Source organism: Glycine max, chromosome 18, assembly GCF_000004515.6.
Source record: "Glycine max cultivar Williams 82 chromosome 18, Glycine_max_v4.0, whole genome shotgun sequence".
Classification (NCBI taxonomy): Eukaryota; Viridiplantae; Streptophyta; class Magnoliopsida; order Fabales; family Fabaceae; genus Glycine; species Glycine max.
In genome coordinates this window covers 5,897,586-5,911,217 of record NC_038254.2, presented here as the reverse complement: position 1 = coordinate 5,911,217, position 13,632 = coordinate 5,897,586, and the positions used below count along the sequence as shown (strand labels likewise).

General features: G+C 27.9%; 1 protein-coding gene across 1 annotated transcript; it reads right to left on the bottom strand.

Moving 5' to 3' along the window:
* Window positions 1-5,139: 5,139 nt before the first annotated feature.
* LOC100784163 (transcription factor DIVARICATA) lies at window positions 5,140-7,994 on the bottom strand. Its single transcript, XM_003551252.5, has 2 exons — window positions 6,506-7,994; window positions 5,140-6,085 (listed from the first exon to the last, which is right to left on the bottom strand). Exons 1-2 carry the CDS (start codon window positions 6,949-6,951, stop codon window positions 5,566-5,568), a joined length of 966 nt encoding a protein of 321 aa, XP_003551300.1. The 5' UTR covers window positions 6,952-7,994; the 3' UTR covers window positions 5,140-5,565.
* Window positions 7,995-13,632: the final 5,638 nt, after the last annotated feature.

The following is a 13,632-nucleotide window of genomic DNA, read 5'->3' as shown; positions in this document are numbered from 1 at the left end:
CACTATAGTGAACTTTATTCTGTAGATCAACAAGATCGATCGGTTGTGTTTGTGTGCATACATGTGAATTCTGAGGATGGTCACAATTACATGGAAATAATAATAATAATAATAAAAAAGTGTAAGAATTGGGTTGCTTTGGGTCCCATGTCACGACTTGGATATTTCAGACCTACTATTTCAGTTTTCTATTCTCAACCCAGTAGATCTCAAAATCTTATTGAGAAGACATGTCCTTTACCGTTTCTATTTGTCTACATAAACTCAAATAATTAACTTTGGTGCCCAATATTCTGGTTTATTCCCCACAAGGATATGAAATCTTTCAGGTACAATTGCATTGCCCAATGATAATGAGATTTGATGCACCAGCTTTCCGTCCTTCTCTCTTCTTTTCCAACGTGTGTAATTCAAATCTCATTAAACTATCACCATTCTCAGATTCTGGGCCAATGAATAAACATGGAGAGAATCCCCACCCACTTTCTCATAGTCCCATAGACAGGACTTTGGATTATGGTAAGCATGATCTACCATATAATCACTCCATTTAGTATCTAACGTGTGTAAAGATGTGTGACCCATGCTAAAAATGTACATTAATTTTTAAATAAAACACTTTTTATACTTGTTAACTAGCTGTTGAATAAAATGGTTAAGCTAACTAAAAAAAATAGAAGTGCTAGTAAATACACTCTTTAATATATGCCTCCTAACATAGTTTTTATGATTATATATGAAAAAATATAAAATTATGAGTGAGACTAATTAAATACATGTTTGGTTAAGTATTATGGATGTAATTTTTCACGTCACACCGAAAGTAATTTTCGGTAGCTCCTGTGCCACTCCCTATTTGAATGTGATTTGGTGCTCCAGGACATGATTCCAAGCATAGGTTAAATAAGAAGTAATTTCAACTAAATTTTATGATTTTCAATAAATTTTAGTTAATAATAAAGTATATATTAAAAAAAACTATTAAATGATCATTATTAATCTCCATATGACACACAGTTTAATTGTTATTACTTCTTTCGTCTAAATTTAAAAATAAATAAAAAACTTAAATATGTGTCACATAGATATTGATAGGGATTATATGGATAGATTATGATTTTAGATTATCTAATAATTTTTTTAAAAAAATATGTTATAGAATGTGTTTTTAATATTTCTTAACGAAATATATTGTCCTAATGGCTAGGTGTTGTTTTATTGCCTTCTTTGATATATTTTTTGTCTAATAAAAAAATGTTAGTATAAATATTGAAAATCTACACTATGTATATGATAATGAAAGCAACTTGATGCTTTTTTATTGCATATAATATTTTTATATGGTGAGAATTGGTAAATAATATCCACCTATGAAATTTCCCTGTATGTTAACAAGATTGTAGTAATTAATGTCTGTCGCTGTTTTGGACTTTTCTCCACTAAATTAATTACTCATTGACCGTCGTTAATTAGATGCTTATTCCTCCATTATTCCAAAAATAAAAATTGAAATTGGTTGTAACTAGTGCAAGTGTTGATGGAAATAAGAATAAAGTGGCCAAGGTGCTTTTTAATTCCACTTGCAAAAAAGAAGGTTTTCCTTTTGTAAAGGATGGTGGCTAGTCTTGTCATATACTGTAGCAAAACCAAGTAGCAGGACCATTTAGGTTTGTACCGTCATGCATGGTGTGGTTGTTTTATTAGACTTGGCAGATTTTATATCCTTGCCCAAGTTGCAAGGGAAGACATGGGTCGTTTTAAAATGCGTTAATAATTTTGGAATTTCTATGAATAATTGACAATAAAGTTAACAAAAAGTGAAGTACTACTTTTATATAAAGGGTCAAATTTTTCTTCAAAAGAAAAGATTTGGTTAATGCATCTAGAATTACTTGTGGAATTGTATTCAATGATCGTCATGTATTCTATAATTTCACCCCTCATCTTCATGAAAAAAAATTGTATAATTAATTTTGTTATGTTAGGATAAATTTTTTTCATAAGCACTTGTAATAAGAAAAAATAAAATATTTTTTCATAAGTTAAAATTAACTTAAGCATAAATTAATTTATAAATATTTTTTCATATTAAATTCTTCAAAAGTTAATTTTAACTTAAAAAAGAAGTTTTTATTTTATTTTATTTTCTCTAAACGTTTATAGAAAAAATGTATCAAAACAGAGTCTTATAATGTGTTTAGAACCACGTTCATAATTCACATTAAACAAGGATGACGCGGAAGCTACAACCGCTACGTTGTGATTTATGCGTGTTTCATATTGATGCATAGCTCCAAAGAATGACATCCACAAACACATTTGTTGTGTTGTTATTTATGTGCATTTGATGTTGATGACACGGTTTCAAACCTACGGTTAATAATTTTATACTCTTTGGGATTTATTTGCGTTTAATGTTGATGACGCAGTTCTAGACCCATAGTTAATATTTATGTACTCTATCTAATTTATGTGTGTTTTTTATTATCTTCTCTAAATGGTTATAGAAAAAATTATCTAAGACAAAGTTTTATAATATGTTTGGAACCACATCCATAGCTCAGATTGAAGAAGGATGGCACGAGAGCTACAGCTGTTACGTTGTGATTTATGTGTGTTTCATGTTGATAACAGTTCCAAAGAATGATATTCATAGCCTACATTGGAGAAGGATGACTTGGGAGTTATAACGATTGATGTAGTGATTTATGTGCGTTTAATATTTATGACGTGGTTTCAAACCCATTATTAAATTTTTTTTATACTCTTTGAGATTTATATGCATTTAATGTTGATGACACCGTTCTAGACTCATCATTAATATTTTTGAATTCTTTGTAATTTATGTGCGTTTAATGTTGATGACGTAGTTTCAAACATATCACTAACATTTTTGAACTCTTAAATTTAATTTAAATTTCAGTTTGATCATCTAACATTATTAGATATTTACTTTAGTGTCCTAATTTAATCTTTGTTCCAACATACTCTTTAGTGTCCTAATTTAATCTTTGTTCCAACATACTCTTTAGTGTCATATTCATCTTTCAACTTTATAAAATTTTAATTTGGCCTATAAAAATTTACACTCGAGACCACCTTGCTATTTTCAACATCCAATCATTCACTACTTTATGAGAACGAAGCGCTTTGTCATTAACAGACGAAACACTTTGAAGCCCAAAAAACTTGTCCACACATGCATGACTTTTGCATTGTGCAAAAATTGAAGCATATATGTGCACAAATTGAAGCATATATGCGCACACCTACTTGAAAAAAAATGAGATTGGTCCATAACAAAGAAACAGTGCAATTGTGCAAAAGGAATTTGTCTCGGCATATCCTATTTTCCAAAGCCAGGCTTGTAGAAAGTGGAGGAGATGTGGTCAAAATGACCTTATTGCTAAGAAGAAAAGCTTATGATTGATGATTTACACCTCTAATCAAATGCACATAATAGCTTCTATTTCAATTATTACAGCTTTCTATTTACTCCGGTGTTGATCAATTATTTAATTAATTAATTTCTAGAATCTGCTTCCAAGGAAAGTTTGTAGGCGTGTCTTTGTACAATTGAGCAAGAGAGAGGGCACATATTTTAGAATCATGCAGAATAAGTGCTAATAGACCATCACAAAATAAATTAAATTAATTAGAAGGTAGCTACAAAATACTGTGTTAGTAACTTCATTAATTAGTTATTTCATGACAAAGATTATCTGCCACGATGCTTACTTTGTGTCATGGGATATTTATTTATTATTATCATTAGGTCCACAAAGCACTCTTTGCGGGAGGGAAGGACGGGTATTAGCTAGATTCTTCATTCTCATTTTCAAGCAAAGGCAATATGTGGTCAATGAATTTTCTCACCAAAAAGAGAATCCGTAACTCCTTTTGTGTGTGTATAAATGAGTAAGTGTGGACTATTAAATCCTATATGAAAGTCAATTAACACAAAGTCATATATTTTTTTAAATGAGAGTAAATTACACTTCTTTTTTTGAAAGATGCTTAAATTATACTATGACCATTTCCTCTAATTTTATAAGTTACGGTCACTTTCTTTGGAAGATCAATATATTATCCCTAGATCTATTTTAATATAAACAAAGGTTTTAGACATGATTTTTTGGGTATATTTATCAATATCATTGGCAACGAGGTTTAAACTGTATTGTTATACCAGAGATTTTATAAGATAAAATATTGATTTTGATTTAAGTTCCAAAGTTGATAAAAGGAATGTTTAAGACTTCATCTCATCTTTTAAAATATCAACATCAATAATAAGTTATTCAAAATTAGCTATACTTTGAGTTGTGTTGTGACACTTAAAGTTGTGTGAAAAGAAAAAGGAAATCTTTAAGCACTTGTTTATAATTATTCATTGCCGACAAGTAATTAACTTATAACAATCTAAAGTGTGAACATGTCCTCACTCAAGTAAAAATAGTGTAATTTTTTATAATAAAAGAAAAGGAGAAAAAAATTGTAAATTAAACATCTTCTAAAAGAATAGATTGTAATTTACTCCTTAAACTATTATTTGATGATTTCTAACAGTGACATGACATCCATGTAAAATCTAATTATCAAATATTGCTCATCTAAATTATAAACTTTCCATTGAAAAAATACTCTATCGTGATAAAAACAGGACTCATTTTATTTTATGCTAAATTGGACTTATTTTACACGCCTATATACATCATTTATTATCATATCTGATTAATGAATGCTAAAGACTTTTTTTGGCGAAATAAAAAGGCTTAGGTTGTCTCCATAAATGGGATCATCGATTTGAGCCAAAGATATGGAGAACAGTGAAGCATTTAAAATTATGTTCAACAGAAGGGTTCCGTACAAATAGAATCACAATGACTGTGATGCCTTTCTTTGGATTTACTCAGTGAACAGTGTACAAACAGTCTTAACCATCGTGCATGACCAAATTCTTTGTTAAGAATATATTACCCATCTAATCCGACATGAATCACACTTGTTCCATATGTTTCTATTTATTCTAATTAAAATAACTAATTAATCCACATGAATCTCACTTTGTACAAAATATATTCGTGCATCTTAATCTTATCTTCGAAGAACCATTGCTAAGGTACTAGATTACGGATCTCTCAAACTCTTACTATTTTAAATACAATTACTTCAACAGTATCCTTCTTATACATAAAATGCCTTGCCATAGTACAAGGGACCCTTTCTCTTTAAAGTTAACATTTCATTCTAGACTTAGCTTGAAATCCAATATTCTTAAACAACATTGAAAAACCAAAGTTTGGTACCAGTTTGCCTCACAGCTTTCCACCTTTCATAAGTTTTAAGGTTGATGAAGAAACAAAATTTCAACACCTTCCTTTCAAGTTCATATTCCAAGAAGGAAATAACTAACTAACAGTCTAATGTAAGATATTCACATAAAACATGGTAAAAAGCACAGACACTGTACTAGTGAACTGAGCAAAAGACACTGGTTCTAGCCATAAATAATAATAATAATAATAATAGTAATAATAATTCAAAACAACAACCACCACCACCTCATGCATGGGAATAGTGTTGGGAGGGCTGCATTTGGAAAACCATGTTTGGTGTCTGAGGTCCTAAGTAAGAAGACTCATGAAGAGAACTTCTGTGCAGATTTTGGCCCTGCATCTTAAACCCGTATGAGTTAAGGCCATAAGGGGACATGAAGACTTGTTCATGTGCAGGGTTGAGTGCCATAGCTACCCCTGCATTTGGCTGATCGCTCCACTGGAAATTCAATCCGGATGAGGCAGCATTAGAATTCAGCTGCTGGTGGCGTGAGAGCATTGCGGAATTTTGTGGCGAAGCAGATCTCTTGCTTTCATCAGAAGAAGTTCTGGTGGTTTCTGTGAGATTAACCGTTGTTATGTCATGGATGCTAGCCCTCCTCTTGTCCTTGCCTCCTGATAGTTGCCTGATGAAGTACTTCTGAGCATGGCTAGCAACTTGAGTTGGCGTCCTAGTGATCACATAATTTCGCGATATGTTTCTCCAATCACCTTTGCCATACTTCTTCAGCCCCAGTAGAAACAACCTGTGGAAAATTTTCACAAAATCATAATCAAATTTAAAGTCAAAACCAAAAATCTGATATAAATAGCACATGAATTATTTATTTTACTTAACCAAACCACCCATATAGTTTGCCTCATGAAAGCTAAAAAGACCTTAACACCACAAATAACAAATATCCAACAATTAATAACAAGATAGCATTATTGCTCCAACTCCTAGCTTCATACATAAAGTACATCATAATTCATAAACATAACTACATCCATTAACTCCTTACTGTCCTCATGTACATCAATTTTTCTTTTCAAACCAATTTACATTTTCAATAACCAAAAAGTAAAATAGTAAAATCATCACATAGTATTTCACACACACACATGGAATTAAAATTGAAAAAGCAAAAGTAATAATAAACAATAAGCAGCAAGGTTACACATACTTATGTTCCTCTTCAGTCCATGGCACACCTTTCTTCCTTTCCTGCTCAAGGGGTCTTCCAGAGGAGGATCTCTTAGCAGTGATTCCTTTGAAGCCATCATCATAAGCAGGACTAGTGTTCACCCAATCCAAGGTGAAGGGTGAGGTTGTGGTGGTACCACTACTGTACCCCGGAATTGGGATCAACCCTGCTTCTATGTCACAAACATCTGCTTCCAATTCCTTGTACTGCTTCACTACATCCATAACCGTCTTTCCTGGTATCATCTCGGCCACCTTGTGCCACCGATCGGGAGTGTCCCTATCATACACGGCAAGAGCATTCTCAAACAGCTTATTCTCTGCAGGGGTCCATTTGGTGTTGTTGGTCCTGTTATCATCAAGAAGCCAATTGGAATTGTACATGTAAGGTGATGCAGGAGGGAGGATCTCCATTTCCCACTTCATCACACCAAAAGTCACAACACAAATTAAACACACAAACTATGAGAGCATGTAGAACAAGGTTTTCAGCCAATTCAGGATGTTTTGGTTTGGTGTGTGTGTTTGTGTTTGTGGATTGTACTTGAAAGATTGCACAAACTTTATGGGAAGCAGGGCTGATTCAGGGCAAGAGAGAGAGGGAGATAGTAAGTGAGAAGCAGAGGTGGAGGTTTTACCACAACACTATGAAGGATAAATCAACAAGCATTTTTTTTTAAAAGGAATCAGAATAGCCTTTTTTTATGTGTAGGAAAGGAGGCATGCTCCTCAGGAATCTACAAAAGACCCACTTTGTTGAAGAAAAAAAAATCAAAGAGAATGCTCCAAATTGAGGTTCAAGATTATTACCTAATTGGTCCAAAAGGAAAAACCCTAGAAACCACTTGTGAGATGAGATCTAAACCCAATGAACTTCCCTCCCAGATACTAAACAGGAACTGAGACACAGCAAAAAAAAATGCCCACAAAAAAAATGACAACTTTGAGAGAGAAAAAACTGACAACTCTTTCTGCAGCTTCAACTTGCGCTTACCCCAATTGGGAAGTGATTAGAAGCTAAGGAGGAGCAAAAGGGGCACAGCCAAAGACAATGAATGTACAAACCCAATTAGGAAAGAGCAGAAAGACTCTGAATTTATGAGGGAAGAGGAAGTAGTAGTAGAAGAAAAAAGAAGAAAAGCTTGTTTAGAAAACAACACAAAACAAAACTTTTTTTTAAAAATAAAAATTCCACCTTTTCCCTGATGCTGAGCAGCAAAGAAAATATTGAAAAGAAAAAAAAAAAAAACTAAGCACAAAAAAGGAATAGGAGCCCCCCCAATGGAAAAAGAGGGAAATTATATGGAAGCTGAAAAAGCAAGAATGAATCTTAAAACAAACTTTGCAACTCTCTCCTCCTCAAAGGGGAAGGCACCACCAAAGGGAGAGAAACCAAAAAAGCAGTGGATGAAGCTGGTGAGCTGTGATTGGATGCTATGTGTTTGTGGATCCTGCAATGCAACTATATAAAAAGTTCCCTCTTATTATAATGGAGACCCCCCCCCTGCCTCTGTGCACTTTTTATTAAAAAAAAAATAACTATAAAGTAATTAATGATTTATAAATGCATCATTTACTGATATGCTATTTTATTTAATTCATTCATTTAATATTTTTTGTCTTTTTGATTGAGGTTCTAAATCAAATGGGGACTGGCAGCTCATCAAGCTTGGCTGTGTTGCACTGGTCAATGTAACATTGTAAAGCACCACTTTGGGATAAATATGATCCATATTTAGCCTTGAACGAAGGATTTCAGTTTAATTTTCATTTAATCGTAAAATTTTTTATATTGATAACTAATAAAATAGAGTAAATAATGTATATAGTAACTGTAAAAATTTTACGCTGTTATTTGATTGCAAACTACATATAATAATTACTAAAGTTCTGTCAAAAACAAAATAATTACCGAGTATATTAATGATAATTTTGTATTTATTGATAATGTATATATAATAGCAAAATAACCGTACTACTGTATTAAATGTATATATATTATTATTTATTTTTTAAGATGTATGTATACTAAATAGTAATAAATGATATAAAAATTTATTGTAAAACAATAAATGATATAGTATAAGTATTTATTGTCAAGAAATATCATTGATGATCTTAATTAGTATTTTGTTATTATGTATGTATAATAAAATATTGGTGATACTTAAAAAAATTATTACCAAGCAATATCATTTATTGCTATACAATAAATTCTTATATCATTTGTTACTATTATAATAGACATACATTTAAAAATAAATAAATTATACTCCAATATATGAAAATTTAACATAATAGTACGTTATTTTGCTATTATATATACTACTATATTAGTAAATATTAGTAGTAATAATATTAGTGAATGATAGTAGTACTACTACTATAAGAATTTATCGTCAAGAAAAATGATTAATGATATTAATTATATTGCTATTATGTATGTGTAATATAATAAATACAGTATAAAATAGTATAAGAAATTATTACCAAGCAATATCATTTATTGCTTTACAATAAATTTTTGTTCTCTGTTCCATTATTATTATTATTATCATTTAAGAGAGAAAAAAATCGATTCCTAAATAATTTTTTTTATTTAGTATAATTTTAATTATTTTTTTCTATTTATATTTGTGTGTAATAATAATAATAATGATAATGAAGATAATAATAATAATATACATAAATTAAAAAATAAGGTTTTTTTAAATGAGATAAAATACAAAAAATAAATTGAAATATAAAAAAATTATTTTGATATATTTTAATTAATTTATGATCTCATACACTATTAGGAGTTTTCAATTTTAAAATTTTAGAATTTAGTTTTAATGATAAAATTTTACATTCATAAATATATCAATTAACGCATTAAAGAAAATATTTAATTAATTGATTAATTAAAATTTTAAGTTTATTATCAAAGTTAAAACATGTCACAGAAGACATTAATATTCGTGTAAAGCTTGTGTAAATATTTTTATATTATCGATCAATAAATAAATAGATTATAAAATAATCAGTGAGTAATTATAATATATAAAATGTTTACACAATTAGTACATATTTTAGTGAAAACTGTCACATAAATAAATAAATACGATTGTGTGAAAAATATGTATACAAATATCTCATGTTAAAGAATAAATATTTGATTTTTTACATAAAATATTATAAAATAGATTCCCTTCTCTCTTCATCGTTTTTAAAAAAATATACTCCTTGCTCTATTCTACCAGAGTATTTCATTTTACATGGCATTTCGGGACAAATCCCAATTTAAATATAGTTTATTACTATTTGTCTACAATTTTATGAATTGTGGTCTTACTAATATTAATAACCAAGGAATTAAAAATAATAAAAATATTAAAAATGTGACATTTTTTTCACTGCTTAAATGTATGACATTTAATATTATTAACAGATTTGGACTATAAATTTTTTAAAATATATCTTCTATTGACTCTAACTATTTTTAGTGCAATAAATAAAAAATAGGTTTACATTTATATTTTATTAAATTTAATTTTAAGATTGATTAAATATGTAAAATGATACTTTGTTCATTATAATTATTGTATAAGAGAATAAAATTTGTCCAAAATAATTATCATTTTAATTTTTTAATTTAATATTGGTTATTTCCTCTGTCTCATTATAATTATTGTGTAAAAAAAATATTTCAAAATAATTATTATTTTAAATTTTCAATATAACATTAATTATTTTGTTCACTTATATTCATTATAGTATTAATGACAAACAATAAAATCTATAAATGAATTAATGATGACATAAAATTAATTTTATAAAATTATAACTATTTTGGGATGGAAGGGGTATTTTTTGGGATGGATGGAGTACATTTTCATCTATTTATTTTGTAAAATAACCTAGGATGACTATTATTTTAGGGTGGAGGTAGTATTTTTGTTCACTTGTATCCCTTGTAATATTAACTAATCATAGATAACATTTTATAAATGAATTGATGATAATATTACATTCATCGATATATATGAGATTTTTTCAATTCATTCACATCATTTAAGAAAAGTAATTAATTTACTTAATCATATTAAATTTATTAATAATTTATACTACTATTCCAATATTACCCTTCACTTCTCTCCTTACTTAATTGTTTTTCTCCTAATTAATTAACGTGATTTCTTATTCTTCTATCCTAGTAAGAAAGGGAGAGAGTAATTAATTAAAGATATTATAAAAAATAAATAATTAATACAATAAATCATTAGAAAATGGTTTTATAAAAAGAAACAATTAATATAACAAGAAATATATTATTTATAAGGATAGATATAATATAAAGTTAATTTTGTAAAGTTATTGTTGTTTTATTTATTTATGTAGAACTAGTTAGGATGGAGGGAGTAGTTTTTTATTAGGTTAAAGATTTTTTTATCCTTAATATCAAGTTTCAACAAATAATAGTTTAGGAAAAGAAAACTTATTTTTGTTTTGAGATTAACATAATATAATGAAATTAATTAATTCCTTAATAGGTGTGAAATCAATTCTGATAGTCAGGATAACACAAAGCACTTATCTTTTTTTTTTTCAAAACTATCCCATAACAAAATTAACAAATATTAACGAGTTTTATTTCTTTTATTACCATGTCATTTTAAGATTAAGATTAATTACGGGTATTTTTGGAGGAAAAATAATTAATATTAAAAACATTTTAGATTGAATCTTATAAAAATGATTAAATTACATTTTTTAATTATTATAATATTTTAACTCAGTTGATTGTACATGATGTGTAAGTTATTATAAATATTTAAGGATATTAATTAAGGAAGTAAAAAAAGAAACTTTTTTATTAACATGTGAAAAATATGTTCTTCTATAAGTTTTAAATGTGCTTTCATGTATGATTTTTAATATTTCATCCGTCCTAAAATAATTATTATCTTAAGTTATTTTATACAAATTAAAAATAATAATAAATAAAAGAAAGGGATCAATGATTTTAAAAAATTAACTTTATATTATTATTATTATTTTATTTAAATATTTTATTTTTTTTATTAATATTATAAAGAGCAAAAGAATAATTAATATTATATTTAAAAATTAGAATCATAATGTTTTTTTTAGGATTATCATATCTATTTAATTTCTTAAAAGTTCTTTTTTTTTATTGAGAAGGAAATAATGTTTTTTGAAAGTTGAAGTGTGGAAGAAGGGCACTTAAAAGGGGTAGCCGCCAAAGAAACGTTTCAGATGGATGGGAAAATGTCACTCCGCAAGTCGATGCAGTGGGCCCCACGTACGGTTGCAGAGTTAACACTTTCCTGGTTCGCCACCTTTCCACATTATTGTGGGTTTAGGATCTCTAGGACGTGGGTCCTTCAACACCCAACTGACGTACACACGTGTCAAATTTTCATTGGATAACATTACCTGAGCAGCATTCAGTCCTTTAAATTCTAAAATACTTCAAACAATTTTGTAGTTTAATTTAATAATATACGATGACAACTCTCCCAACAACCATTGAATTGGACCCACGTAAGGTCACGTGTCCTTTACAAAGGGCTTCAGTGTACGTGATCATCATCATGCATGTGTCAATGAAATTCCCTTTCCAATCAATAATTAAGAAATTTCTTAAAGGATTTATTTTTGTATAGTGAAAATTGTAAATATTCTTTATATTATTTTTAATTCACAAATTATTATATACAATACATTTATTAATTTTTATCACCACAACTCGTTTTTAAGTTATAATATTAGTTTATAACTTCTACGACAACAATCATAAAATTCATACGTCATACATACAAATGCATCTGGTATCACCAACTTCTTTTTAAAAAAATCAAGTAGAGAAAATGGAACATGTTAAAAGTGTGCATAACTTATAATGAAATCATTACTTTTTTTTTTTTTGCATAACGAATGTTAATTTAGGCTAACGTGACAAATACTCACTAACATAATATCTCTTATAATTCGTGTGTCTGTGAATTGATTAAATTGGCGTGACAAATAAAAAAAAATGACTAAATTAATCTAACAAATACACTTTAAGAGATTAATATAAAAAATTTAAACTTCAAAAATCAAATTAAAACAAAATTCAGATGTGACCAACTGCTCCACTGCTTTTGTCTCTTTCTTTTTCGATATATACGCCTTTCACAATTTCCCCTTTTCTCCATCCCTTTCACACCCTCCCTACTTATTCCAATGCTTTTTCCTTTCTTATTTATTATAAGACTCAAATTTAAAATAACAATTAAATTATTCATTTGTTTAGTTTAATAATTCTTTTTTTAAAAAAAAATTTATAGTTTAAAAATAATATTTTTAATTTTTATAATTTATATTTTAATTTTGTAATTCGTGTAGTTTAAAAATATTCTTTTTAATCCCTCTAATTCAAAAATTATATAACTAAAAAAATAAAAATTATAAACTATAGAAATTAAAATGATCACTTTTAAATTTATATGAACTAGAAGATAATTAAAATATAAATTATAAGAATTAAAAAAATTATTTTGAGATTAAAAAAATAAGAATCATGAAATTATAGAAATCAAATGAGTAATTTAATTTAAAATAATTTTTATTTTTTATTATAAAATTTAATTTATTAATTAGTTTTAAATTAAAAATTCTATTACTACTTGGACTAAAAAATAAGTAAGTGTAATTACCTTTAACTAAAAGGAAAGAAAATGTATTGATAATTAATAGGTTTAAAAAAATTTATAAATTTAAAATAAATTTATTATTATTAATTAAATTAATCATTTTTGTAATCTTAATAAAATACGTAATTCAAACTTAATACAAAAGCGAAAAGCGAGAAGTATCATTTCTCAAATATAAGTCTCGTCTAAGGCCCAAGGGGATTCTTTCTTTCTTCTTGCGTGTTGTATATTCTGTGCAAAATGCAATTGTCCTACGTCACTTTAGGTGTCCCTAACGGGACTGTAAATTGTAAAATGAAAAAAAAACGATTTTTTTTATAGATGTTATAAATATAAAATATCTATTAGAAGAAAAAAACTTTTTTCCAATTTAACATATTTTTGAATCTCATAGTTTGGTCAAACC